Source organism: Raphanus sativus, unplaced genomic scaffold, assembly GCF_000801105.2.
Source record: "Raphanus sativus cultivar WK10039 unplaced genomic scaffold, ASM80110v3 Scaffold0780, whole genome shotgun sequence".
Lineage (NCBI taxonomy): Eukaryota > Viridiplantae > Streptophyta > Magnoliopsida > Brassicales > Brassicaceae > Raphanus > Raphanus sativus.
Window position 1 is genome coordinate 1 of NW_026616096.1, and position 24,534 is coordinate 24,534.

The 24,534-nt window shown below is 39.8% G+C and overlaps 6 protein-coding genes and 1 non-coding gene across 8 annotated transcripts; 1 reads left to right on the forward strand and 6 right to left on the reverse strand.

Annotated features, from left to right (window-relative positions):
* Positions 1-133: 133 nt before the first annotated feature.
* On the reverse strand, positions 134-3,065 carry LOC108820993 (cyclin-SDS-like). The gene is made up of 7 exons (XM_018594039.2): positions 2,069-3,065; positions 1,785-1,952; positions 1,327-1,493; positions 921-1,049; positions 652-832; positions 513-557; positions 134-415 (listed from the first exon to the last, which is right to left on the reverse strand). The coding sequence occupies exons 1-7, from the start codon at positions 2,951-2,953 to the stop codon at positions 389-391; spliced, it is 1,602 nt and encodes a 533-aa protein (XP_018449541.2). The 5' UTR covers positions 2,954-3,065; the 3' UTR covers positions 134-388.
* A 333-nt stretch (positions 3,066-3,398) lies between these two features.
* LOC108822524 (uncharacterized) lies at positions 3,399-5,428 on the reverse strand. Its single transcript, XM_018595632.2, has 6 exons — positions 4,791-5,428; positions 4,580-4,711; positions 4,398-4,493; positions 4,204-4,305; positions 3,729-3,883; positions 3,399-3,640 (listed from the first exon to the last, which is right to left on the reverse strand). The coding sequence occupies exons 1-6, from the start codon at positions 5,349-5,351 to the stop codon at positions 3,559-3,561; spliced, it is 1,128 nt and encodes a 375-aa protein (XP_018451134.2). The 5' UTR covers positions 5,352-5,428; the 3' UTR covers positions 3,399-3,558.
* A 359-nt stretch (positions 5,429-5,787) lies between these two features.
* Positions 5,788-9,868, reverse strand: LOC108822523 (phragmoplastin DRP1C-like). Its single transcript, XM_018595631.2, has 16 exons — positions 9,529-9,868; positions 9,377-9,440; positions 9,122-9,229; positions 8,893-8,994; positions 8,698-8,748; positions 8,549-8,610; positions 8,292-8,382; positions 8,134-8,198; positions 7,845-8,039; positions 7,624-7,743; positions 7,471-7,541; positions 6,925-7,150; positions 6,750-6,800; positions 6,427-6,667; positions 6,211-6,350; positions 5,788-6,129 (listed from the first exon to the last, which is right to left on the reverse strand). Exons 1-16 carry the CDS (start codon positions 9,658-9,660, stop codon positions 6,004-6,006), a joined length of 1,845 nt encoding a protein of 614 aa, XP_018451133.1. The 5' UTR covers positions 9,661-9,868; the 3' UTR covers positions 5,788-6,003.
* A 260-nt stretch (positions 9,869-10,128) lies between these two features.
* LOC130503065 (U2 spliceosomal RNA) lies at positions 10,129-10,323 on the reverse strand. Its single transcript, XR_008940625.1, has one exon. It is a non-coding gene; the product is annotated as a U2 spliceosomal RNA (small nuclear RNA).
* A 2,877-nt stretch (positions 10,324-13,200) lies between these two features.
* Positions 13,201-14,041, forward strand: LOC108819292 (21 kDa protein-like). The gene has a single exon (XM_018592299.2). The coding sequence runs from the start codon at positions 13,299-13,301 to the stop codon at positions 13,911-13,913; it is 615 nt and encodes a 204-aa protein (XP_018447801.1). The 5' UTR covers positions 13,201-13,298; the 3' UTR covers positions 13,914-14,041.
* Positions 14,042-14,670: 629 nt separating this feature from the next.
* Positions 14,671-15,550, reverse strand: LOC108820981 (10 kDa chaperonin-like). Its single transcript, XM_056997710.1, has 3 exons — positions 15,369-15,550; positions 15,140-15,279; positions 14,671-14,979 (listed from the first exon to the last, which is right to left on the reverse strand). Exons 1-3 carry the CDS (start codon positions 15,471-15,473, stop codon positions 14,928-14,930), a joined length of 297 nt encoding a protein of 98 aa, XP_056853690.1. The 5' UTR covers positions 15,474-15,550; the 3' UTR covers positions 14,671-14,927.
* A 4,328-nt stretch (positions 15,551-19,878) lies between these two features.
* Positions 19,879-23,160, reverse strand: LOC108819683 (uncharacterized). Of its 2 annotated transcripts, XM_056997714.1 has the most exons (10): positions 22,819-23,160; positions 22,535-22,612; positions 22,049-22,361; positions 21,717-21,916; positions 21,524-21,626; positions 21,342-21,442; positions 21,064-21,238; positions 20,680-20,850; positions 20,285-20,385; positions 19,879-20,177 (listed from the first exon to the last, which is right to left on the reverse strand). In XM_056997714.1, the coding sequence occupies exons 1-10, from the start codon at positions 23,104-23,106 to the stop codon at positions 20,118-20,120; spliced, it is 1,590 nt and encodes a 529-aa protein (XP_056853694.1). In that variant the 5' UTR covers positions 23,107-23,160; the 3' UTR covers positions 19,879-20,117. The 2 variants fall into 2 exon arrangements, with proteins under 2 accessions (XP_056853694.1, XP_056853692.1); XM_056997712.1 differs by having other exon boundaries at positions 21,717-22,361; positions 22,819-23,159.
* Between the last annotated feature and the right edge of the window lie 1,374 nt (positions 23,161-24,534).

Sequence of the window (24,534 nt, forward strand, 5' to 3'; positions counted from 1 at the left end):
AGTCAAGGCCCATTATAAACACCTGATAAATCTCATTGATCTTGGAAACAGAGATTTTATTTCCTGATCAGTAAAAAAACAGAAGAAATCTTCCAGACCTTATTGAACAAGAGTTGCTCAAACAAAAAAAGATACTGAACAAGAAAATGACTTGATAAAATGGGAGCGTAGTGTATTGGGAAAAATAAACAATAAATGTGGGTAACGACACAAATAGTTGGTATCAGTATGCCAATACAAGAGCTAAAAAGTCTTTAAGTATATATATCTGTAGACGCATTGCTTAGTATATACTGTTTTTTAATAAATGGTAATAATAACCTGTGAGTTCGTATGGGGAGTATACTGTGTTCTGGTTTTTGGGGTCTTTGTTGTTGTTGTTGATTGCTCACTGCTCAAGGAACCATTCCAGGCTCTGTATATAGAAACACTAGTTTAGAACTCCTTCCATAACCCTCTTAGTGGGAGAATATAAGAGGTCCGATATTATGAGAGTGATGTTTAAAATATACCTTGACGCATTCATGCAGGTCGTTATCTTTTGTTCTAACATGAACCTGCAGAAGGAGAGAAAAAGAGGTTTGGGATTGAAATCATTTTGTATATTCTTGAAATCAAAAAGTATTTAAGTAGTGTTGAAGAGACTGGTACCTTTACCACTCGTTGGTAGGCTGAGATTTTGTTGTGTTTGATGCACGCAAGAACTACGAGCCCGGCTGCTACACTCGAGGGCCAAAAACAGAGTTGAGTGTGATCGGCAAGTGAGGTAACGGCAAAGGATTTGGCTACCCTTTCAACTTCTGGATTGGCTCGAGCAGCTTTTAGGTAAAACCTGAGAAGTATAAATGATTCAGTTATTATGTATATTTCAGTGTGCATGTGTCTTGGAACAGAAAATATAAAGTAACAGAGGTTTTTACCATAAGAAGTTAAAGATTGTGGGTGAGAAGCATTTGAAGTTGAGAACTTCTTGAATCAGCCACTCCATTGCCACCACTTCATGACGGCTATACTTTAGGTTCTCAATGTAGAAGTTCCTTTTCCGTATGCTAAATAAATGTAGGAAGTATCAAGTGAGCATCTGAAGGAAACTGAACTATTGATATGTGTCACTTAAAAAGGGTTTTGCAGTAAAGAGCTTTCTAGAAACAGAATTCAATATTTGACATACATGACTATATAAGATTTGTATCTAGACTCTTAACCTATTATTAGTGAGTGATAGTTTCTTGAAATAGTCCTCATCTTTATTCATGTTCAAAACATTTATCTAATGAACACTGGAAGTCAGCATAATGAAGATGGATAGTGGTTTGTAAGTTGTACCTATTGTAAAGTTGGTTTTCTTCAATCCTGGTGGCCAGAGTAAGACTCGCAATCCCGACTAGCACTAGAGTCCTCTCGCTGATGAAGGATCCTTTGCTCAAGAATCGATCCAGCAGACTAACTCCTAGAAACAAGGTCTCTTGCTGAAACCCCATGTCAGAACATTGCTGCGTATAGTCAGAGAGAAGACAATAATCGGCAACAAAAAGATTACCATATCAGTCTACATATATAAATAAACCATATAAGATTTAGAGATGAGCTGTAGATTTCCTCAGGCTAAAACACCTTATAAGCCAGCAACAGCAACAAGATCTTAGAATACTACGTTCCAAACATCACTTTCCTTTACAACCATTTCCTAACTGATGTATATATTTTCTGAGCATCGACATTCAGAGTTCACTAGTTATATAAATCATTCGCCATATGTAGAAAAAAATGATAAAAATGTTCACCTCCACAATCCATTGAACCATGATCAAGCGTAGACGAGGGATGAAATCAGAATGGTCCATCCTGGAGCAGTAAGCCTTAGCAGAGTCACGCAAATACGCATGGCTTCTCTCTCTTTCCCTCAGCATTTGGTAGCTCTCTTCCACCTCTTCATCTTCAAACCTTACCAGCTAAAACCAAAACAGTATATTCAAGATTCATTCCATAAATAGAATATCAGATTCAAAATGCTCAGATCAATTTTAGACTAACAAATCGAGTCAAACTCCAAGCAATTAGCACTTACTTGAGACTGAATTTCACGGTTCTGATCATGGCGAGAAGATTCGAAACCGTTGGGAACAGTGGATCTGCAGAACTGTTCCTTGTACTGAAGGTAGAGAGAGCGAGAAAGCGATATAGGAGAGCCAGAGCTAGATTTCTCAGAGAATTCGCTGCCGGAATCGGAAAACAACGACGGAGTGTAATCCGATGAATCTAGGACGGAACTCTGTGAAAATATCTCCGATAACTCGTCCTCGTAATAGTCGGAAACATCTTCGCCGGAGAACGTCTCCGTGCAAGCGAGATCGGAGACTGTCTCAACAACCTCCGGCTTCAGTTCCACGAATCCGCTCGGTTTGGAGATTTCAGTTTCTTCGTTATCGCCTCCGAGCTTCGAGCAAGAGGACACCACTGCCGAAACGAACGAAACGACGTCGCTCTCCTTGTTATTATCTGACACGAAATTCGAATTCAGGCTATCGGAGACATGCTCGGCGAAGGTCACGTCGGATCGCGTGAAGGACGATTCGCTTACTTCAATCTCATCATCTCCGTCCTTCTCCTTGGTTAGTTTAGAGTATGATCTAGTGATCCTCCGAAACTTCGGATCAGCAGCAATCGTCGTCACAGGTCTAGAAACTTCTTCCTCTTCGATTCGATTCTTCTCGACTCTGCTAGAACCGCATGAAACACTGTCGTCGACTGCGGAGAACAAATTGGAGCAGGAGTCGACGGAGGCAGCGGATACTCCTCCTGTTTCCTTGCCACATAGAGGTGGATGGGCGGTGACTGGAGAGATCTGAGCTCTCTTCCGGCGCGAAGGAATCGACCGAGCCTTCTTCCCGGCCGGGAACGGCGTCGGCTCAGCCTTGCGCTTTGAAATCCTCGACGCGATCTCCTTCATCATCCTTTGACACGAAAACTTCCCACGAAGATATTTTGAAATTCGAAAATGGAAATTCGTTTCTGTTCGTTAGAGACTAGAGAGAGAGAGTGTGATGCAGTTATGGAAGTTGTAGCGAGAGGGATGGTGGAGAGTGAGAGAGGCTTTAATACCCTGCGGAAAGGTCCACGTGAACGTCCCTGTGGTCGCAAATCGCAACCATGGACGCTAGTCAATCTATATCAGCGTTTGCGTTTGTATTTATGTGCACAATCGCAAATAGCTTAAAACATGCGGTTTGTTAATTACTTCAACTTGTTGGTATATATAAATTAACGTCACGCGTTTATCAGCGGTCTAATATTTTTTCTTGGATAATATGATAATATCACATGCAATCATGCAAAGACCCATTAACCAAGCCGGTACCGGTTCGAGGCGAATATTAGCAAGGCTCAAGAGTGGTGAATGATTTATTCGAGAAATAACTTGATTAACGAAAAGTAACAAAACTGGCCAAATAGGGAAACAAAAGAAACTCAAAACAAAGAAAACTGAGATAAGTTCTTGGCTCAAATCTGATAAACAGATCTCATGTGAAGAATCAGGTGAGAGTGAGGGATTTGAAATCAGAGAAGCATCTCAGCAATTTGAACAGCGTTTAGAGCAGCTCCTTTGCGTATTTGATCTCCACAAACGAATATGTCCAGCCTGAAAAATTCACAAAGTTAATAGACTTTTAACTTAATGGGAAGAACTCATTTGATCTTAAATTCAATAGAAACGAGTGAGACATTACCCGAAATTGCCATCTTGGGACACGTCTCGCCTGATCCTACCAACTGCTACATCGTCTTTGTTAGAGACATCAAGTGGAGTAGGGAAGGTGTTAGAGGCACGGTCGTCTATAATGTAAACTCCAGGTGCTTTTCTCAACAGCTCCCTTGCTGTGTTCTGTTATAGTACAATTACAAACAAGAACATGATCACAAGTTTCGTTTTTTTTTTGTCTCGTAAGAAGAATCCTAGGCTCTAAAATATGCTAGCAGAACAAGTCCAAGTAATAACTTCAGGGTGGTTTAACTATGCAATTGCCTCACGAACTAACCAAGTCTATGAAAGCTGATAAAAGGGTGTATATGATTCCTCGGAAAAGAACTTAAAAATTTGCCTATAGCATGCCGTTTCAGCCATGATTCAAATTGGCATTCCCTAGGAAGAACTACGAATAACACATTTAGTAGAAAACGAGTTTGAAGTTGTATTATTACTACCTCATCGAGGGGATTCTCAAACTGTAGATTCACACTCTCTGCATGAGCACGCATAACCGGAACACGTATACACGTCGCTGTTACTTTTACTTCTGTGTCATTCTGCCAAGAGCAAGCAAGGTAAAAAGCCTCTTAACACAACAAACATATCGAATTAAATAAATAGAAAAACAGCTCTCCAAATAACCACTCACCCAAATCTTCCTCGTCTCTTTCACAAGTTTCATCTCCTCTTCGTTGTAACCGTTCTCAGTAACGGGAGCATTGTGCGAAAACAAGTTAAATGCATACTGTAGAAAGACAACAAAATTAATCAAAAAGTAATCCAAGAATCAGAACACTAAACCACCATTTGGAAAATCGACTATTCATTCACCTGCTGACTGAAGATGTTACAAGTCGGAGGTTTACCGGCTAAAACCTCGCGAGTCTGCTGCACAAGCTCTTCCATAGCTGCAGCACCTGCACCACTAGCTGCTTGATACGTACTAACCACCATCCTCTTCACCTGTTATAATAACAACCAATAAAACATTACTCACAAAACGCAGATTTAAAACTCTGAAGCAAAAAAAAAAAATCGAAACCTTAGCGTGATGATGAAGAGGCGTAACGGCCATCAAGCAGATAATGGTGGAGCAATTAGGGTTCGCAATCAACGCCCCTTTACCATTTCCCACTTTAATCCCTCGCATCGCCTCTGGATTCACTTCCGGGATCACCAGCGGGACTCCCTCGACCATTCGAAACGCCGAGCTGTTGTCGACGACTATCGTCCCTCTCTCCGCCGCGCGTGGCCCGAACTCCTTGCTTATGGATCCGCCGGCGCTGAACAGCGCGATATCCACGCCGTCGAAGCTCTCCGCCCTGAGCTCTTCGACGGTGTACTCGCGGCCGTCGAAGGCGACGCGTTTCCCCGCGGAGCGTTTCGACGCGAGCATCTTGACGGAGCTGTAGGGGAAGTCTCGATCGGATAGGACGGAGAGGAATTCCTGTCCCACGGCGCCTGTGACGCCGACGACGGCGAGAGAGGGCGCGGATTCCTGGAGAGACATTTTGACCCTTGCGGAGAAGGCTCTTGGTTTGGGCCTGAGAGGGAGTCTGGAGAGGAAAGGAGTCTGTGGGGTGTGGTGAGCGAGAGTCGCCATTGTCGCCGTCGTGAGGAGGAGGATGAAGAAGAAGTGAGACTGAGGTTTAGGTGGCGGCCGATAATCAAGAGTGTGGGTCAGTGTGTGTAATCAAAATATTAAATCATCTCCATAATCCAGAACAGCAGGCCTTTTCAGTCTAAGGATTTTGAACGACAGGCTTTTTACTAACTCTGAGACACTGGAAACAGCAAGATGTTTGACAGTAGTAAGCAAAAAACCATCATCTACCAGATTGGGTATATCCACACAACTTTCTCATGTGTTTCATTGCTTCTTTTGGAAAGTTTTAAGTAGTTGAAAAGTTTTAACAAAAGGTTTCTCCTGATCATGACGGATGTGGATTAAGATTTTAATATTTAAATCCTCCCACAAATTAACAAAGAAGCACTGTTGTTAACATTCCTGGAGCAGCCTGAGGAAGAACAATTGATAATGACTTAATCGTTCTAAAACAGTACTCAAGAATCGAAGATACACACCAAAAAGTAGGAGATAGACATCAGCGACCGAATACAATATGAGTTAACGTGTGTGCACGTGCAGCAATGGATTGAAGGTTAGAACTTCCAACATATCTAGTAATAATACAGTAGTGCTCACACGAGCAAAAGGAATTAAAGATATAAAGAATATTCCTTTTGATCACACCTTACTTCCAAGCCACAGCATCGATGTCATCTCTTGCTTGTTTGTAAAGCTCGAGCCGTTTGGCTAAGGTTCCTCTTCGTTCCATTAGTTGTGGGTCTTCGTCCAACATCCCCCCAAGCTTCTCCTTCTGCACCCATTTATTTTATTGAAATCATTAGAAAGTGCTCTCCACTCTTTAATACGAAAGGGTAATTTTATATTGTTTTACCTCTTTCCTGCCGACTTGAGCGTAGAAGAAGTTGAGGAGCGATCTCTTAGCTTCTCTAACTTGGCAGTAAACAACAGCTTTGGGAAGAGAGATTCTCAATGTATCACAGACCATATTTATGTACGCACTCACGTTGGATCCTGAGATAAATTAATTCATGGTCAAGACACATTTGATATGTCTCATTCGTAGTAAGGGTGAACCAGAGACACGTACCGATCTTTCTGAAGTGATTATCGGAGTGGATGTCGGCGTTTTGTGGTGGGGCATTTTTCGGGTTTGGTTTCTCTTTCTCGGGTTCAAGGTGAAGTTTTCTGAAGAACTCAACCGTGAGGTAGCTTGATTCCATGTCCACCAGACGCAGAACCGTTTTCCTGCTTTCGTCTCTGAATCTTTCGAGAGCTTCGTTTGCAGCAGCTGCTATGTCACTTGCTAGAGTTGGGAACCGCTTCAGCTCCTGATAGAAATAACAAAAACGGGTTTTAGGATTGAAACATAACGTACAGGAGAAGTTCTCTCGACAGAAGACCTCTTCTCACCTCTGTTTCTGAAATCGACTTTCTGACCAGCTCTTTCAGTACAAAATGCACCTAGGAGATATCAAATAGGAGTTAAAAATATTGACAATTTATTAGAAATTAAGCCTCACAAGTGTTTGACCAAAACGAGAGAGTCTCATAGGTACTGAAATGTAGTAAAGACTCGGAAGCATACTGCATCGACGGTGGCTTCTGCTGGTCCTTTGAAATAGCTAATGGAACCATCAATGAGCCTTCTGTATCCTTGTTCAGGAGCAATAAGATGTGGCTGGTAACCATCTGCTTCTGAAACAACCTTCTGAACATTTCTGGTAGAGAGATGTCGATCAAAGGGAAGTTTCTTTAAGGCTGCTGGTAATTGATGGTCAAAAACTCCATAGATCCGGTCTCCACCAGGTCGTCTGATACAAATAACAATCTATATATGAGAAAACTGACTTTGACAGACTTAAATCGTCAAATAATGTGAAGTTTCTTTTGACAAACATCTATTGACTATGGAGATGGTCATCACTGTATGAACTTTACTAACACTGCACATCCTTAGTCTAAAAAATGAGCAGAGTTAAAAATAAGTAAAAGACTGAAGCATTTTTGGCAGCATATTACTCTTCAAAGGCATTGTCTTTCAAACCATTCCTAGACTCCAAATTGATATTCGCAATGTAATAGTACAGACAGAGCAATATCGACTAAGAAGCAGAATAACTAGATCGCTTACCCTCCATCCAAGTGCTCTTTAAAGACACGGTCAAATGCCCGACAGAGTTCCAAAATGGTGTAAAGTCGGGCCTGAAATAATAATGGTGAGTAACTATCCATTTGATTCTGATGCAACCCTGAATAGCGACTACATAATGGTTTAAGAACTTACCCCTGAATCTACAGCGATGGGTCTCCCAATCCTGTCCAGCTCTGCATTTATCTCATCGATGCTTTTGTTGATTAAAGCAACAATACTGGGGATTTTCTGCCTGATGACAGTCTCTAAGTGCTGACAGAGAGGAATAAAAAAGCGCAAGTTGGATGTAAGTCAACACTATGCATTAAAGCTTTGGTGTCAATGAAGTCCAAGTAGGTAAATCATGAGGGTACCTGAGACAAGAGTTTTGCTAGATATTCTGATCCCATTCTACTGGCCAAATGCCCGTATTCAGGGCTTGTTTCAAAATATTCACGCTCTTTCCTACGCGCAGCAATCATATCGACTCTCTTATTGATATCAGCCTGTGAACGATTCACAATTCCGACCCAGGGATGTTGCAAACGGTATGACCTTCCCTCAAGAACCTTCATCAAATACGAGAGGAGGTGTCAGAATAATTTTAAAAAGTAACTGATTTATCTGAGACCCCAAGCTGCAGGCCTCGAAAAAGATCCTTACATCTAGACAATCAGTTCCTTTATCCATGATATCAAGCTTGGTTGCCACTCCAAATGTCCTTTCACCTACAGTAATATACTAGAAAGTCTTAGAAAAATGTTTTGGGGAGTGAAAAGTCACTACTTATTAGATACTAAGAAACTACATATAAATAGTACCTGTAGGATCAACTTCTCTAGCAAGTTTTATTGCGTCTGAGGTAGCAATATCTTGATTAGCTGGAGAAATAGCCAATATGATGCAATTTGGCTGCAGATCAAACATGATATCATATTATAAGCAACATTATAGAGAAAGGGTTTGATCTTTCGTATCACTTTCATATCTGATGGATTAAAACATATCAGTGTGCGAGGATGACCAAATGCATACTTTAGTTCAACTTGGTTGGAATAAATGAAACTTTCAAACTGACCTTCTCAACATAAGAGCGGACCATATTTTCAATGTCCTGGACGATACTATCCGGTTGTCCCTCTGCAAGAGTAACGTTCATGTCAGTGATAAATTTAAGCAAAAGGTAAAGGAAACAAGAACCAGTGATATGACGAATCAAACTCTTACCTACAGCAACCTTGGTCAACCCCGGAAGATCTATGAGCGTCAGATTAACAACTGCAGAGAAGAGTGTAAAGTGAGATACCAAAGACACATGAAGGAGGACGCAGCAAAAGTTAAAACTTTAAAATCTAATCCTACTACAACTCATCGCTGCTTAGTATCAGCAACATAAAAATTATACTGTGTTGGTCTTCTAACCATTAGGAGAATAAATGCTGAGCTGAATCGGTTTGTTTGAGATTTGTTTGGACTTCCCAGTAATACGATCAGTTTCATCCTCGATTTCCTTACGCACAGCAGCTGGAAATAGAAGAATATTTATCAGCCCTAACGTTACCTTTCAGAATCTCATAGGTTTCACATCCAGCAGTAAGCTTTCATATTGAATAAAGAGCAATGGCCCCCATGAAAGATTCAATCAACCTACCAAAATCAGTAAACCTCTTCCTAGGATCATGAAGAAACTCGGCATACTCTGTTGTTCCTTCATCGGTCTTATGAAGCTGCAACACCAATGGCCTTCTCGTAACAATACCTGATTTAATCAAATGTTACCAAATCAGATAGGCACTTCCACAGGAACATCAATGAAACACTATTCAACAAGGCTCAGTCACGTGGAAGCAAGTGTATAGGTTCTTCCAAGCACAAAACCAAATTTACATAGCGAGAATGTATTTACCAGATCCACGAGGTAGAAAATCTCTTCCTACGACACTTTCCAGAACTGAAGATTTCCCGGAGCTCTGATTTTCACAACACCAAAGCAAATCCAAAACGTTATAAATTATAGTTGAGATCGGATCTAGATCGGATTATAGAGAGAGTTCAAACCTGGCCACCAACGACAGCGACGGTTGGGAGAGCTTCCCAAAGCGACATTCCTTCACCGCCGTGATCTCCGAGGACAGTGCAAGCTCTCTGGATTTTGTTAATCAGACCTATCAAACTCTTCATCGTCGCCATTTCTTTTCGTGGAAGAGAGAAACCTCGCAGCGCCGCTCAGATCTATAGATCCAACGAAGCTTAGTTGCGGACGTTCGGATTCGAAACGTCCAACGAGTAGATTCGAGGCGGTAGGTGAGATTTGATGAATAGATCGAAAAGAGGGAAGCAAATCGATGGAGCAGAGAACCGGTAAAATGGAGCAAGAAAAAAAAAGTAGGGCCCTACGCATTCAAATTTAGAGATACTTTTGATTCGAAAGTGAAAATCAAATCAAATCAAATCACTCGTCCCGGGATACGCGTACCGGTTTGATGATATGAAGCCGGTTCAGTTTATTTATGCTTGGTTTAAGTTATGTCTACTTTTCCTTTTCTTATTTTTGTTAGTTGGGCCAATTATAGTGCAAATAAGGTTACTTCGACAACTAGCCCAGTTCCTACTATTTCGATTTGGGTATCTTATGTTTAAAAATTGGACTTGAGATTAGCGGGATGAGCCGGCCCGTGCAGTAGTGCAACGCATGGGCGACTCGCGAAAGCCCAGATAGCAAGCTATCTTAGTGGGCTTTCTCCCTTAAAAAATAAAGTTAATATCGTGTGGTCCGATGGACCACATATCAGATATTAAACTGATAAGAACAGATACTACACTTGATCTTAGCCAAAAGGCCGAGAAAGGTATGAATTGCTATGAAACCTGGCCTCTTCTTTTATAGTACCTCGCATGCCTTCCAAACTTATTTTGTTAGCGATGTGGGACTGTGAGAGAGTAAATAAAACAAAACACTCTTTCTCGTCCAGCAGGTTTACACGACACATGAACCGACAAGAGTCTTAAACCTAAGCCAAATAAGCGACCATGTACATTCTCGATCACTTTTTTATGCAATGCGATTCCACAGAGACAATTATGGATGTTTAAAAAAAACTGTTCATCCTCATTGGATGTTATTGTATGTTAAGCAATTACAGATTGTGTATTTCTCTGTTCTATAACGTTACAAGAAAGCTGCTAAACCCCTACAAAGTGAATCAGAAATATGGACTTAAGATCAGACTCGTCAAGCTTTTTGAAACCTGTGTATACACTCTCTCCCGTCTTCGTCGGTGGCAAAGTCAGTCTCCTAACATCTGTCATGTAATCCTCTATCATAAAAACAAAATAATATCTGACAACATCGATTATATACTAGTGATTGCATTCTTTGATCATCCTTTCGAATTCTGACGTCCTAGCGTTTCCGGGTCGGGTCTGTTTCGTTTAAAACTGGCGTCGAGTTGAGCAAGAAAGCGTTTGCTTCAAAAGTGTTGATGCTAATGGGCCTTAACAAACCTAATATGAGCTTTGGGTTTGAGATTAATTATGATGATTCAAGAAATTTAATTTGGTTAAATCTATGATTTTGTTTTGGGGTATAAATTTCATACAAATTGCATGAAAACAATTAACCACACACACAAAAAACAAAAAAAAAATGTGTATTGGTCATATAAGCTTTTGTTTTGGGGTATAAATTAACCACACACACAAAAAAAAAAAATGTTTTGGTCATATAAGCTTTTGTTTTGGGGTATAAATTTTATACAAATTGCATGAAACTGATACTACTTATTTAAATAATAGCTTATGCTAATGCTTTCGAAATTTTAAGTTAAGTTACAACATGTTTCCATAACGAATATCTTATTTGCAAACACATCAATTTTAATTATTATTTTTTGCTAAGACACATCAAATTCGTTGTTTATTTCTAACATATATTCGACTTCAAATGAATCTGATGTATTTTCTTAATTTTCATACACTCTATAAAATTCTAAAATCATAAAATTACTTCTCTCTGAACTATATGTATGTTGTATGTTCTTGTTTTGTTAGAGTATCAGACGCTATAGGTTAGTGGTGGCTAAAGTTTTCCTATCTTTTAAATTTCGTAGGAAATTTTGTACATCAGCCAGAAACACAACTGATTTTGTTTTGTATAACAAAAATATAGGATTCCAAATGTCACGGATTTGAAATCGCTCATTGTCACAACTATTAACAAATTAACACGAGATCGGCAGAACCATCGTAAATGACAACATCGCCTAAAGTAACCCTACCAAGGTGAAAAAGAGATTCATATAATGTAATTACCAATCAAATCCTGTATAATACTATATAATATGTAAAGTCGGCTACCTCCCCACTACATCGTATACACACTCATTTTATGAAGAAAGTGGCATTCTAATTGGACTTTTCTTCTTGAGAAACATGGCGTGAGTCGTCTGCTAAAACGATGGTGGCATATTTTTCCTATATATGAATGTTCTGCTTAAAATGCTAGATTTTCGTGTATAACTCAAACAGCTTAAATGTTTAGTGTCAGAACGATAATATTCTCTCAAGACTATACAAAGTAAGAAAAATAATTCCACTGATTCGAGTCATGTATGGTTCTCTTAATTAAACACCACACTAGAATGAGTATACTCTAAATAAAAATATACACAATAACAAAAACACATTATGAGAAAATTAATAGAATGGTAATAATTACGCGTGCGGATATCCTTAAACCTTTTTTACGAACTATTTCTTTTTTCGTATGGGCAGAACTCAGAAGCAATGAGGGTAGGGGAATCTCCACATAGCCCATCATCATAATAATCAACCATAAGATTATTTCGTGGTCGACGTTGCAATTGATTATGTCCATCCAAAATCTAACTCACGACCAATAATTTAGCAAAAGATATTTCCTCCTTTTTATAATATATAATGTTTCATATGGTTTTGGGTATTTTAAAATAGAAAATCTTTCAAGATTTATGTGTTAATTTAAATTTTATTGAAAACTAATCAACTAATTAAATTTTACATTGTTTTGTATGACGACTGATTGAATATTTTAATTTCTACCTTTAGTGATATATTTTTCTTGAGTATAATATTTTGAATCTATATACTTTTATACATAACATCTTACGTATTTACTAATTGTGTGTATACTCACATGTCAAATACAATATTAATTATGCGAATTAAGAAATAAAAAATTTACAAGAGATATGGTGGCACAAGGAGTATCGGTAAAACATTGATCCATAGGACGACTCAGGTAAGGGCAGTCAGACGGAAATTCCCATAAATTATGTATAATTGTCGGTTATAAAATCTTCTATAATATTTTTAGTTTGTAATAGCACCAACATCCGGTGTTAGAAAAAAACACAATATTAATTAAATGTTCAATTAAATGTATAGATTGTATACATGCAAAAACATATAGAGAAATGCTCATGTTTTCTGTAAAACGAAAATATGCTCATCTTATTGTTTATGCTCCACGTTTGTTATCTATTATGTAGAGTATACAATTAGATATACACGAAAAAGCAACTCATTATACTCTTGAAACCCTAAAGTATGGGGTTTCTTTAAAGGCACGGCTAAGAGTTGAACTACCAAGCCTTCTTTCACACACCAACTATGGATAAAAATACACAAGACAAAATGATTAGTGGCAGTAATGTGATTATAAAGACCATTATAAGGGCACATATGTCAATATTTCTCCACTCCTCAATGCCTACATAAACCCACCCACCTCTCCATGTAAATTAAACACCCAAAACCTCAAAACAAAAAACAAAATAAAGACTAGTAAGATGGCAAGGCAGCTTTACACGATGTCGTTTCTTCACTTAGCCACCTTACTCTTCATTTTCCGAACAATCTCAGCCGTCGGTTTCCCTCCGGCGCCACCAACAACAACCAACCACCTAGATTTCATCCGTACGAGCTGCAACGCGACGCTCTACCCTGACGTCTGTTTCACGTCGCTTGCTGGCTACGCCTCCGCCGTGCAAGACAATCCTGCGAGGCTAGCCAAGCTCGCCATCGGCGTCTCCCTCTCCCGCGCAAAACACACGGTGTCTTACCTCTCAAAACTCTCCCGCGCCGCCGCCTCTGCCTCCCCCGCCGTCCACGACTGCGTTTCCAACGTGGGAGACGCCGTGGAGCAGATGCACGGCTCGCTCCAGCAGCTCAGAGAGATGAACCACCGCCGTCCCGGAGCTCCGGCGTTTCGGTTTCAGATGAGTAACGTGCAGACGTGGATGAGCGCGGCGCTGACGGACGAGGAGACGTGCACGGATGGGATCACGGAGGAGATGGAAGAGGGAGAGACGAAGACGGCCGTTTGCGAGAGAGTCGCCGACGTGAAGAGGTTCACGAGCAATGCGCTTGCTCTAGTCAACACATACGCCAATAACGGAGCCTAGCACTAGGCCATTTCTACGAAGCTAATTAAGCTATATATAAATACTTGTGTATATGTATAACTATAATATATAATCGATATGTTTAGATTTTGTGTGTATTCGAGGCTATGGAATCGAGTTTTTACTGAGTTGGAACTCCGAGCTTGTGTGTTGCATTAAGCTAAGTTTAGTTGCCTTTTAAACCAAAACAAAGTTTGATTGTATTAGCAGATGTCGATCGTATGTGTTTATTATATAAATGATGGAGAAAATAGATCAATTATAGGTCTTTTCATGAACATGGATGAATTTGGACATATATCGAGAGTTGTAACCCGTGAGATGACTAGAAACACCTGACCCCCCTAAGTTTGTCTATTTTGTGGCCTATTCAATTTTTTTACGAAAGCAACATCTTGGGATCACGGAGATGCCAATGTACAAATTCACAAAGTTTCTTTTGTTATTATAGATGTGAAAATTTCTTAGAGATGATACATTTATATGAATACAAGTATAAAAAAGTGTGTATCATTCTAGAATATCAACACAAAAAATAGAAATATTCGTTAGTATAAGTTCGAATAAAAAATAAAATGTTCGATCAATTTCCACGAGTGATACTACTTGTACTATTTTTGTCGTGATATGTTACACCATTATTATAATCATTTTAAATATCTGATTTATACGAAATGATGTAATGAGAAAATGGTATGTCGACCTGATTCAGTAGACAAAAATGTAACGACGTGGAGGCTACATAAACAATCAAAGCTGTCAAATAGAACCTTTAGCTATAGTAACAGATTGATCAAGAAAACGCAAGCTCAATCAAAGCCGTCATCAGTCCAAGGAAAACACACACAAAAAAAAGAGAGAGTTAAGAATCACAAGAGTGATGCTCATTTGGAAACCGGAACAATTCGAAAGGATTAAGATTAGTCCATTAACGTAAGATCTCAATTAAACAAACGACAATGTCCGACCACATCATCAAGGATAAACTTAACTTATAAATAAATGACTTGGTTTTTAATCCTCGTGCAAAGTTCCCAAGACATCCTCATCACGGAAGAGATGGTACCTATAATTCAAGTAACAAAAGCCAGTTTACTTTTTGTCCAATTCTACATTCGAATTCAAGTATGTTGTTAAATTTGCTGATCAGAGCTTTTCTAACTCCTCAGACATTTTCAAAATCTAATTGATCTATACAATCAATGGAAGAGGTGGGTCTAACTTACTCCTTCTCGCCGAGCTTGACCTCAGTACCGCCGTATTCCGGAAGAAGAACGGTGTCGCCTTCCTTAACCGAGACCGGAATCAATTTCCCGTCCTTATCTCTCGAACCGGGCCCCACTGCTATCACCTTGCCTGATTTCAGCTGTAAAATCATCCGGAAAACGCTTTTCAGATCTTTCGAGGCCAAATCGGAAGATCAGATCGTGAAAAGAATAAAATAAACAGTCTAACCTTGGAGGCTTTCTCAGGGAGGAGGATGCCGCTTTCGGTTTTAGCAGGCTGGATGACTCTCTGCACAAGAATGCGGTTGAACGTTGGGACCAGACGCTTCATCATTTCTCTCTATTCTTCTCTCACTCAAGGGGGATGGGTCGAGATTCGATCGGTAGAAGACGGAATGTTCTGGATCGTAGGGTTTTAGAGGACATAGAGAAAAGGGCCAAGGGGTTTAGTAGAATCATTCGTACTTATTTGGGCCTGTAATATTATCCATGATTATTTAATGGGCCTAGCCCGTTTTAATACATAAACGTTGTTGATAAATGTTGTAAAAGTGGAAATAAGTGAGCCAATCATGGAGTTGGTTGGACATGAGATCAAGTCAAGGCTGACACTTATTTGATAAAAAAGGTATGTATGCTGTACGCATAATAAACTCCATTATGTGCTTCAGCTGGATGATCTGTAAGTTTGTGTGACTATTATGTTGAGAAAGCGTAGACAGAGGTTGGCATTTTGTTCGGACAGAGGTGGGCATTTGATTAAAGGTTGTACTTTTGGTAAAACGCTTGAACCTTGAGAATTTTACTCCCACAGACACATTTCAAGTTCTCAATAACACGTACAGACACTTTGATTTTTGCACACACTTTCTCTCTGCGAAATGACTAACATGACCCTTATTTACACACTCTTTCCTTTGCCTAACTAAATCAACTCTAAGCTCTCCATATTACCGACCCATCCTAACTAGTTAATGTCTAGTTCGAAACCAAATAAAATGTTTGTATTTCCTATTTCAAAAACAATTAAACTTTCTTTCTCCTCTTCTTTTTGGCCATTGTTTCTTTCCTCTGTAACACAGATCTGATTTCTCTCATCTATAACACAAAATAGATCTGATTTATTTTTCTCATTTGTAACACGTTCTCTATCATGGCGTTTTTGGTGAAGCTCTCCAGTTTGCTCGATCTGAAACTGCTCCGCCGGATTATCCTCTCCATCTCTTCATCCTTAACCATTGGTGAGTCACACCATGAATCTAGAAACCCCAATCTATTCTCAATCGTGACTCTCTGTTCCTAATTTAAAAGATATATCTAACTGATTCATATATGAACAATTAATTTCTTGCCTGATTTTTTTATTTTAGTTTCAAGATCTAATTTTAAATTGAAGATGTTGAAAGTTGTGGTAGAGAAACGGTTGATACCTCAATGGATGCAATGGTGGAAGACGTGAGGGTGAAAACAGTGGTGGAGATGGTGATGGATGACGTGGTGGTGGATGCTATGTTGGTAGATGTGGATACAAATGTGAAAAACGTGAGGAGGAAGAGGTGGTGGTGGATGCCGTGATAGTGGATGCTATGGTAGTGTATGTGGATACAGAGATGGAAGATGTGAGAAAGAGGAGGTGGTGGTAGATGCCTTAGTTGTTGATGCTGTGGCGGTGGATGTAAACATGGAGATGAAAGCCGTGAGAAAGAGAAAGTGGTCGTAGATGTCGTGGTGGTGGATGTTGTGGTGGTGGATGGAGATACATAGGTAGAAGACGTAAGGAGGAAGAAGTGGTGGTGGATACCGTGTTGGTGGATATTGTGGTGGTGGATGTAGATACAGAGGTAGAATACGTGAGGAGCAGAAGGTGGTGGTGGTGAGGTTTACAGACAATCTCAACATTCAAGATTTATTTTTTTGATTCAAAAGCATCTACACTCTTCTCATCTCACCAACTACGACTTCCGTCACTCTCTCATCGATATTCTACTGATCATCATCATTAAATACGTTGTTATACAACATGTTTGTCCACAATCTTCTATCCACAAACATATATGTCCACAAACTTCTATCCACGACTCTCCTATCCACAACATATTTATGCACATCTGCTTTTACAGAGCTTCGTAAAAATAGAGCCTATAAAAAACAGATTTTTTTTATCTTAACTCATCTTTTATTTGAGTAGGAGCCAACTCTCTTCCTCTCTCACTTTAGTCCTCAGATCTGAAAACCAAAACAAGTTTTCACGAAAATTAAGAGAAATTAATGTCTTACCCTACTTTCAACAACATCGTATCTTTCAACAGATAGTAGATCAAGTATATGAGAAGTTAGTAAATAATCTCATGTTATTGATCTTTCTTTTGTCCATCAATTGCTTTGTCCACACATATAGTGTCCACATATTTATGCATGTACACAAATCCAACGCCTCAAAACAATTCACTTTTTTTATACACCTATTTTTTCACTTTAACCTTTATCATTTATTGTAACTAAACACAATCTAAACACAAACTTAGTTTTAATTTATTCATGTTACGATTATCTACTTAAAAGAGAAAGGAAAGAGACATTCCTTTTTACACAAAAAACAGGGTCATTTCTGTCCAGAAAAAGACAGCTGTCAAGAGAAAGTGTGCCAAAGAAACAATGTGTCTGTGAGAGTAAACAAAAGTTGGATTGTGTCTTTTTACGTAACTCTCTCTTGAACCTTTGGTAAAAATGTTATTGAAAATTAACGGGTTCTTGAATTTTAACTGGATGATTCGGTGATTCCACAGAATAAGGTTATGAATGGTACTATGTACTAGCTAGGCTGTGTCACTAAATAACGGTCTGGCTTTGTACGCACTTGTGTTACTGAATAACTGTCTGTTTCTGTACGGGCAATTGATAATTATGTTTTTTTTTTCCTTTTATGTTGTCAGGTTCAATAGAGTACGCGATTGGTTTCTACATCTTCTAATCATCTTGCACATCGGATTATTACCTTACTGATTCTTCCTAGTTCCTTAGGATATAGGACAAACAAACCAAAAGGTTGATTAAATAAAAATAAAAAATTTTAAAGAAAGATTTGAAAAACATTAATTTGATGGATTAAGAAAAAGCATGTAATGGCGATTGGAGGCGGGATTGTGAAGGTTATTCAAAGTGAAGAGTATAAAATACTCTTAACACAAGAAAAGCACAGAGTAACCCGTACTATGAAGCCATTTCATCGTTATAGGAAAGAAGAGGCAAGGGCACCCCGTAGAAAACCTACAGGTATTTCAGAGCTATTTGATCAAATCTCTCCCCTTTTGATTTCAGCCTCTTTCTCCCAATTCATTCTTTTGGTGAAAAACATTCGCGTAAAACGAGAAAGAAAAAACAAATGAGATTATAAACAACAATTTTTATGCACTGTCATTACAAGAGTTACTACATATGAGTAGAACAGAACCAAACTAAATGGAAACCTTAAAGAAAGACGGCTCTGCTTCTATCTGTAAAACTCGCAGCTTTATAATGCTATCGCGAGACAGCTAGGGCTGACGATAGTCACTGAAGCTGGACTTTAGACTAGTCAGCCCATTGGGCTTCACTGTTCATCGTTACGCTGATCTCCCCTCCATTATAATATAGATTTTTTAAAAATTCAATGGCTGCTAGCCTGCTACATTAAAGTATGAAATAAACACATGATTAATTAATCATAGTGTCACCGTCTTGTACTTTCTTTTGTATTAAATAATACATAAACAATGGTGATGTCAATGTACATATAAATTATTGGGTTGATACAATTATGAAGAGAGTGCTTTGCAGTTGACATTCAATTATATATTTCCAAACTAACTTCGACTTTGACCATCTCTTTTCCTAGTTTAAGAGTGTTTAATCATGCACGTAATTAATCTTCGATGTCCTTGTCTGTAAGACGTGTAACTGAAATCGAAAAGAAACGAGCGTGAAACTGGGAGGAACGTGACCCATGGTCCCATCAATGCTACGAAAAGCCAACGCGATAATTATTGTTCTTTCTTTTCTAAAATTTCTTAAAACCCCAAGTAAACCTTAATTAGCCAATTTTAATATCAAAATAGTTCCTCTATAAATAACGTACCCATCCATCAACCTGTCACCTAAAAGCAAACAAGAAGAAAAAAAAATGGAAGGCCTACTAATCTCATCGTCGTCGCTCAGGTTCCACCCGTTGACATCGTCGTCATAAAGGATCACCATAGGGATCAAGAAGAGAACACAAACGACCGTGTGTGGCGGCTACTACTACAGAGGAGGAAGAGTGGTGGACGAGAACATGGTGATCCTTAGGAAACGGATCCACGAGAGGAAGATGGTCGAACGAAACTACGAACCTCCTTCCCACTGGATGCAGTGGGAGAAACGTTTCTACTGCAACTACGACGCTAATATCTGTGCAGCTCTCTCTCTTCTCCAAAGTTTTCTAATGAACTCTCGTCCTAGCGTTGCGTTTGGAACGGTGCTTCTCCTCTTCGTCAGCGTCCCTGTCTCCACCGCTTTCTTTGCGTTTCGCATTCTTGATATTGTTCTTTGGCTTCTGGATGCCACTCCCGTAGGATGATATATATTTTGCCTTTTGATGTGTTAATAGTTTCTTTTCAAGAATGTTCTGTTTTTAAATACTAATAGACGATTCAGTTTTATCATTTACATCATGTCTCCCACGACTTACTTAGAAGTAGAGATGTTATTGTTGGTGGATCCAAGACAGAAAATACACACTTGAATCCATGTCTGTACAATTAGTCTCATGGATAATCCTTCCAAAAGATGTACAAGGTGAAAAAATGCCTCATAAGCTAATGTACAGTTTGCCGTAACACTACATGTACATGTCTTAAACGGAGAATTGGAGATGACATCCTTATTAACAGGCGCTCCCTGATTGGACACCACCTTAACGCAACATTGCATGTCCGGAACAGAAGATCAGAGAGAATTTCACTTATGCAGAATCATGGTGGCTAAGAAATTCAGTTATGCAAGGATAGACTTGCTCCACTGCCTGCAGAGAGAGATTAACAGAGAAATTTACTGAGATACAAAACAAGCACGCACAGAATATGGCATCGAACAAAGCTCCAACATGGTAGACGCAGAAATAAAACATACCAGTCGTCCTCCAACCAAATCATAGTGCGCGTAATGTGGTCCGTCTGGTTCTCCAAGTTCCTTATAAGTGACCAGGTTCTCAGGGAACAGCTTAGCAGTGTCTGCCATATTCACAAGCGATTGCAATGGTGAGAAAACATAATGCATTTTTGTGCATACTAATTAACTATGTACTGACTACTGAGTAGCTTAATATTTATTCTGGTATAAGTATCATGAACAGCTGAACCAGTATACATGCTACAGCCTCTCAAAGATCAAGCAATTTAGTAACAGCATTGTAGAATTTAAAAAGAAATGCATAATGGGGAAGAAGCACACGCATTGATTCATGTAAATATTATATAGCTGTCTATCTATGCACAAGTTCATATCAAAACATCATTTCAGTATACCTTCTACAGCTACAGGGGGACAGATCAGGTCCCGATCACCCGCAAGAGCTAAGACAGGGACACTGGTTCTGGAAAGATGATCCTTGTAGTAAAATTTACCACTACGATCGCGTAAGCCTCCCGCTCGAAAGGCTGTTGTCAGCTGTATAAGGAGTTTTGCTGGTATGGTACCTAAAGGTTACAAAATAGAGAAACCCCTTAATATCACAATAAGAGAAGCAAGAAATTGAGGAGGAAACTTGCACTTGCATAATCATCTCATGGCAATACATGATCCAGGCATCTAAAAGGTAACTCTTCGTCTATAAATTTGTTTTCTACTTAAACCCATAATATAACACTAAAAACCCACATACTTAAATGGGGACAAGTATTTGTACTTACAGAAGTTATTCAAGACGAGCTTCTCTAACTGTTCAGGGTGCATCATATCCGTTGCTGATATCAAATCGTTAAGCCAAGATAAAACGTATGGAGGTCGCGACGAAAGAGGATAAGCTGCAGCCAAGAGAGCTCCCAAAGGAACAACTGGAACGCTCAGAGCTTGTGCAGGATCGGCCTGTATAAGAAGTATCTAATAAGTTTACCACAGAAGAACTTGGTGGCGCACCAACTCTTACAGAAAAACACAACGCAGGGAGATAAAGGTAAAATTTACGTACAAGAGGTATGAGCAATTTGAGGGCAGAATCTGAAGTTGTGTAATCTAGCGATGAAGCCAAAGTTGCCACAGCTGCCAGGCAAGGTTCCCTACCCTCAAAAGCTAACGAAATGGAATAGAAAGAAATGAGTAACAGCCTAAACCTATGAGCCTCCGTTTTCAGGAAAATGAATATTAACTTACCACAACGTGACAGCATTGCATAGAGTAAGATACCTCCCATTGAGTGCCCAATTGCCAAAAGCTTACCGTCCTTTGGCTTGCATTGCGCTCTTACATACTCAATCTATGACAAACCAAAAAGGAACACCCAGTTCAGTGACAGATCCGGACACAACAATGTAAAACACTAAGCAAGATCAATGTCTCCCCTCACCGCAGCAGGGACATCCTCTTCCAGGTAGTTATCAAAATCCCAATCATATTTAACGATCAAATCAAGCTGCTTCTGAAAATCCTCAATGGTGGAAGTGAGACGCTCTTGCAGATCAATCAGCTGAGGCGAGACAGACCTCTGACCATCGTCGAGAAGATTCACAAGGCGCTGAGTCAACTCTCTGATTTGGTTACCAAGCCCTGAGTTTTGCCTCGACTCGATCAAACTCAAAAGCTTAGATCTTATCTCACTAAAGCGTTCGTACAGCCGAGAATCTTCTAAAAGCATAGCAATTCTATCAAACAACTTAGCAGACATGAACACTGACTGACCTTCGCTGAGAAACCCACTAAGTCTCTCCGACAAACGCATAAAGGTTGCAGTTAACCTCGCCACGATCTTTGACTCGTCCCAAGCAGAGGCGGCTTCACCAAAAACATCTGGTGCTGGTGCTCCGTCCGCAATATCAGCAGCTTTAGCTTCTCTAGCCGCAGCTTCGGCAGTAGACTGTATCTGATGAGACAGCTCGTGAGCAGAGTCTTGAACGTCTTTGAGATCAGATACTCTAGTACTCAGCCCGGCTCCACGAACCTCAAGAATCCACGTCTCGTATCCTTCACCAGACATGTGTCTTGCAAAAGAGCACTACAGTTACATCAAACCATGTTAGAAAAGCGTGAAAGCAAAGACTTTAATGAGCTCAAGTGGACTGGAGAATGTAACAAAAACCACGTCGTTTTAGCGTAAATGTAGAACCTTTTATGTATGAAACAGATTCAGATTTACAAAAAGGAATGTGAGATGAAGGCAAAACATACACCGGGAGATAGATCATATCCAATTGCATTGGTTCCTACTCCAGATAACAGCAAGAGCGGATGATTCCTCGTCGGAGCCTGAAAAGGAGAGAGAGAGTTCTTCTTAGTCACAAAAGATAAAAATAAACTCAGTGTTCTAAAAATTGCGGCAAATCGAGTATAAACAGAAACAATTCAAACCGAAATCGATAATTAATCTATATAAGGCGCCTAACCATAACCACCGCCTAGCTATGATCTAAACTTGTAGAGGCATTGATAGATAGAGAGAGGCGGTTAGAAACCTGAGGGGAAGGGAAGTAGCGCCAGAGAGCGAGGCGCCAATCGCTGTTCGGAACGGTGACGTAATGAAGCTCGTCGGCGGTGCAGAGAGGAGGTTTCGTTGGGAGTTTAACTGATGAGGAGGAAGAGAAGGCTCTCGGTCGGAGAAGTTTCGTCGTTCGGTGACGACGTGACGAAGGAGTTGCGGTTGCGGTGGTGATTGGGCGGAGGAAGTAGACGGTGGAGGAAGCCGCCGCCCGACGTAGAGCAGAGCGGATCTCCAAGGGGAATTGGGGAGGGATCGTCGCCATCGAATCTGATTTGAAAATGGTGTCTCGGCTTCTTTTGGTATGTTTTTAAGGATCCTCTCTCACACCTCCGGTACACGTGGAGAGACGACCGGTGATGATCGATGAAGATGTTGACCGTAAACTATTGGGCTTTAGGCTTTTTAGTATTCTAAACTAGCTGGGCCGTAAAGTCCATCAGAGACCAGGTCGTAAACAACAAATGAATGAATCTAGTAGAAGACTGACTGACTCGAACAACACAAAACTGTAGGGTTCCACCTCCTCCTCCTCCTTCGAGTCTAGATCCTCTTCCCTCTCAGTTAGGTATCAACAGTCCCCGTTTCTTTTTAATTCAATTGATTCTCTTTTGTGTCTGATGTTATCGACCCACAAAACAATCGGTTCTGTTTTTTTTTTCTTTCTGACATTAAATCTAATCTCCGTCTTGCAGTTTACAGCTTTCCGACAGACTCTACGACATGTAAGTTTATTCCTACAAATTCAGCGCCATTCTTTGATTTTTCTAATTACCAATCTCCAAATCATGTTGATGGATCTCATGTAGGTGTCTGAATCTCTAGACTTGGGTTCTATCGGTGTCTAGTGATCGATCGGTCCACACGATGATATAGGTCCTTTAGATTTATCCATCTTCGTCTTAGCTGATTGAGATGTTGCTTAGTATAATCCGTAGATATTCAACGTGCCAACATCTCGTTGATTGTTTCTTTTTGCAAGTCTCAATCGTGTATGCTGCCATCACACATTGCCTTGATATGGATGTGGAGGATGTGACGGTTTTCTTTCTTCTTCCTTCGTTTTTGGTAATTTCAGGGCAGAAGATGAAGTTGTTGATCCAAAGAAGTACCTTGAGGAATCTTGCAATCCAAAATGTGTCAAGCCACTAATCGAATATCAGGTAATAAATTGATGGGGAGATTGTTTGAAGGGACATTGCCTTGTATGTGAAGATAATTGTTTGCTGATACACAAGCCTTTTTTTTGTGTGTGGCTGTCAGGCGTGTGTGAAGAGAATCCAAGGTGATGACTCTGGCCAAAAGCATTGCACTGGGCAGTACTTCGACTACTGGCAGTGCATTGACAAATGTGTAAGTTTCTGTTGAATTGTGGCTTAGCTCTTCACATGTATATCCCTTTTACAATTTGATACTGAGATGAAATTGGATTTTGTAAATCTTCAGGTTGCACCCAAGCTATTTACAAAACTGAAATGAAACAAGGCGAAGCTGGAGTTGACATTGTCTGAGTTGAAGGGAATGTATAAAACGCAGTGGATATTGAACTTTTTTTTTTCAACTGCAACCCTGAATAATGCAAAATGGCTCTGCTTCTCGTTTTTATTATATTTTTTTGCTCAAGACATTGTTTATTGTTGCTTCTTTTGAAGTAATGGCATGCATAATAAGTAATAACAAGAATTTGTTACAT

Coding starts and splice junctions, on each gene's coding strand:
- LOC108820993 (XM_018594039.2), bottom strand. CDS start 2,953: ATGATGAAGGAGATCGCGTCGAGGATTTCAAAGCGCAAGGCTGAGCCG. Junction 1,050..1,326: donor GAAAACCAACTTTACAATAG/GTACAACTTACA, acceptor ACATTTATTTAG/CATACGGAAAAGGAACTTCT. Junction 416..512: donor ACCTGCATGAATGCGTCAAG/GTATATTTTAAA, acceptor TTCTATATACAG/AGCCTGGAATGGTTCCTTGA.
- LOC108822524 (XM_018595632.2), bottom strand. CDS start 5,351: ATGGCGACTCTCGCTCACCACACCCCACAGACTCCTTTCCTCTCCAGA. Junction 4,712..4,790: donor CTCTTCATCATCACGCTAAG/GTTTCGATTTTT, acceptor TTATTATAACAG/GTGAAGAGGATGGTGGTTAG. Junction 3,641..3,728: donor TCCCAAGATGGCAATTTCGG/GTAATGTCTCAC, acceptor TGAATTTTTCAG/GCTGGACATATTCGTTTGTG.
- LOC108822523 (XM_018595631.2), bottom strand. CDS start 9,660: ATGGCGACGATGAAGAGTTTGATAGGTCTGATTAACAAAATCCAGAGA. Junction 9,441..9,528: donor TCGCTGTCGTTGGTGGCCAG/GTTTGAACTCTC, acceptor TGTGAAAATCAG/AGCTCCGGGAAATCTTCAGT. Junction 8,611..8,697: donor GTTGACCAAGGTTGCTGTAG/GTAAGAGTTTGA, acceptor TTACTCTTGCAG/AGGGACAACCGGATAGTATC.
- LOC108819292 (XM_018592299.2), top strand. CDS start 13,299: ATGGCAAGGCAGCTTTACACGATGTCGTTTCTTCACTTAGCCACCTTA.
- LOC108820981 (XM_056997710.1), bottom strand. CDS start 15,473: ATGATGAAGCGTCTGGTCCCAACGTTCAACCGCATTCTTGTGCAGAGA. Junction 15,280..15,368: donor TCCCTGAGAAAGCCTCCAAG/GTTAGACTGTTT, acceptor ATGATTTTACAG/CTGAAATCAGGCAAGGTGAT. Junction 14,980..15,139: donor GTCAAGCTCGGCGAGAAGGA/GTAAGTTAGACC, acceptor CTTGAATTATAG/GTACCATCTCTTCCGTGATG.
- LOC108819683 (XM_056997712.1), bottom strand. CDS start 23,106: ATGGCGACGATCCCTCCCCAATTCCCCTTGGAGATCCGCTCTGCTCTA. Junction 20,851..21,063: donor GCTCGTCTTGAATAACTTCT/GTAAGTACAAAT, acceptor TGTAACCTTTAG/GTACCATACCAGCAAAACTC. Junction 20,386..20,679: donor TCCCCCTGTAGCTGTAGAAG/GTATACTGAAAT, acceptor TGAATATGGCAG/ACACTGCTAAGCTGTTCCCT.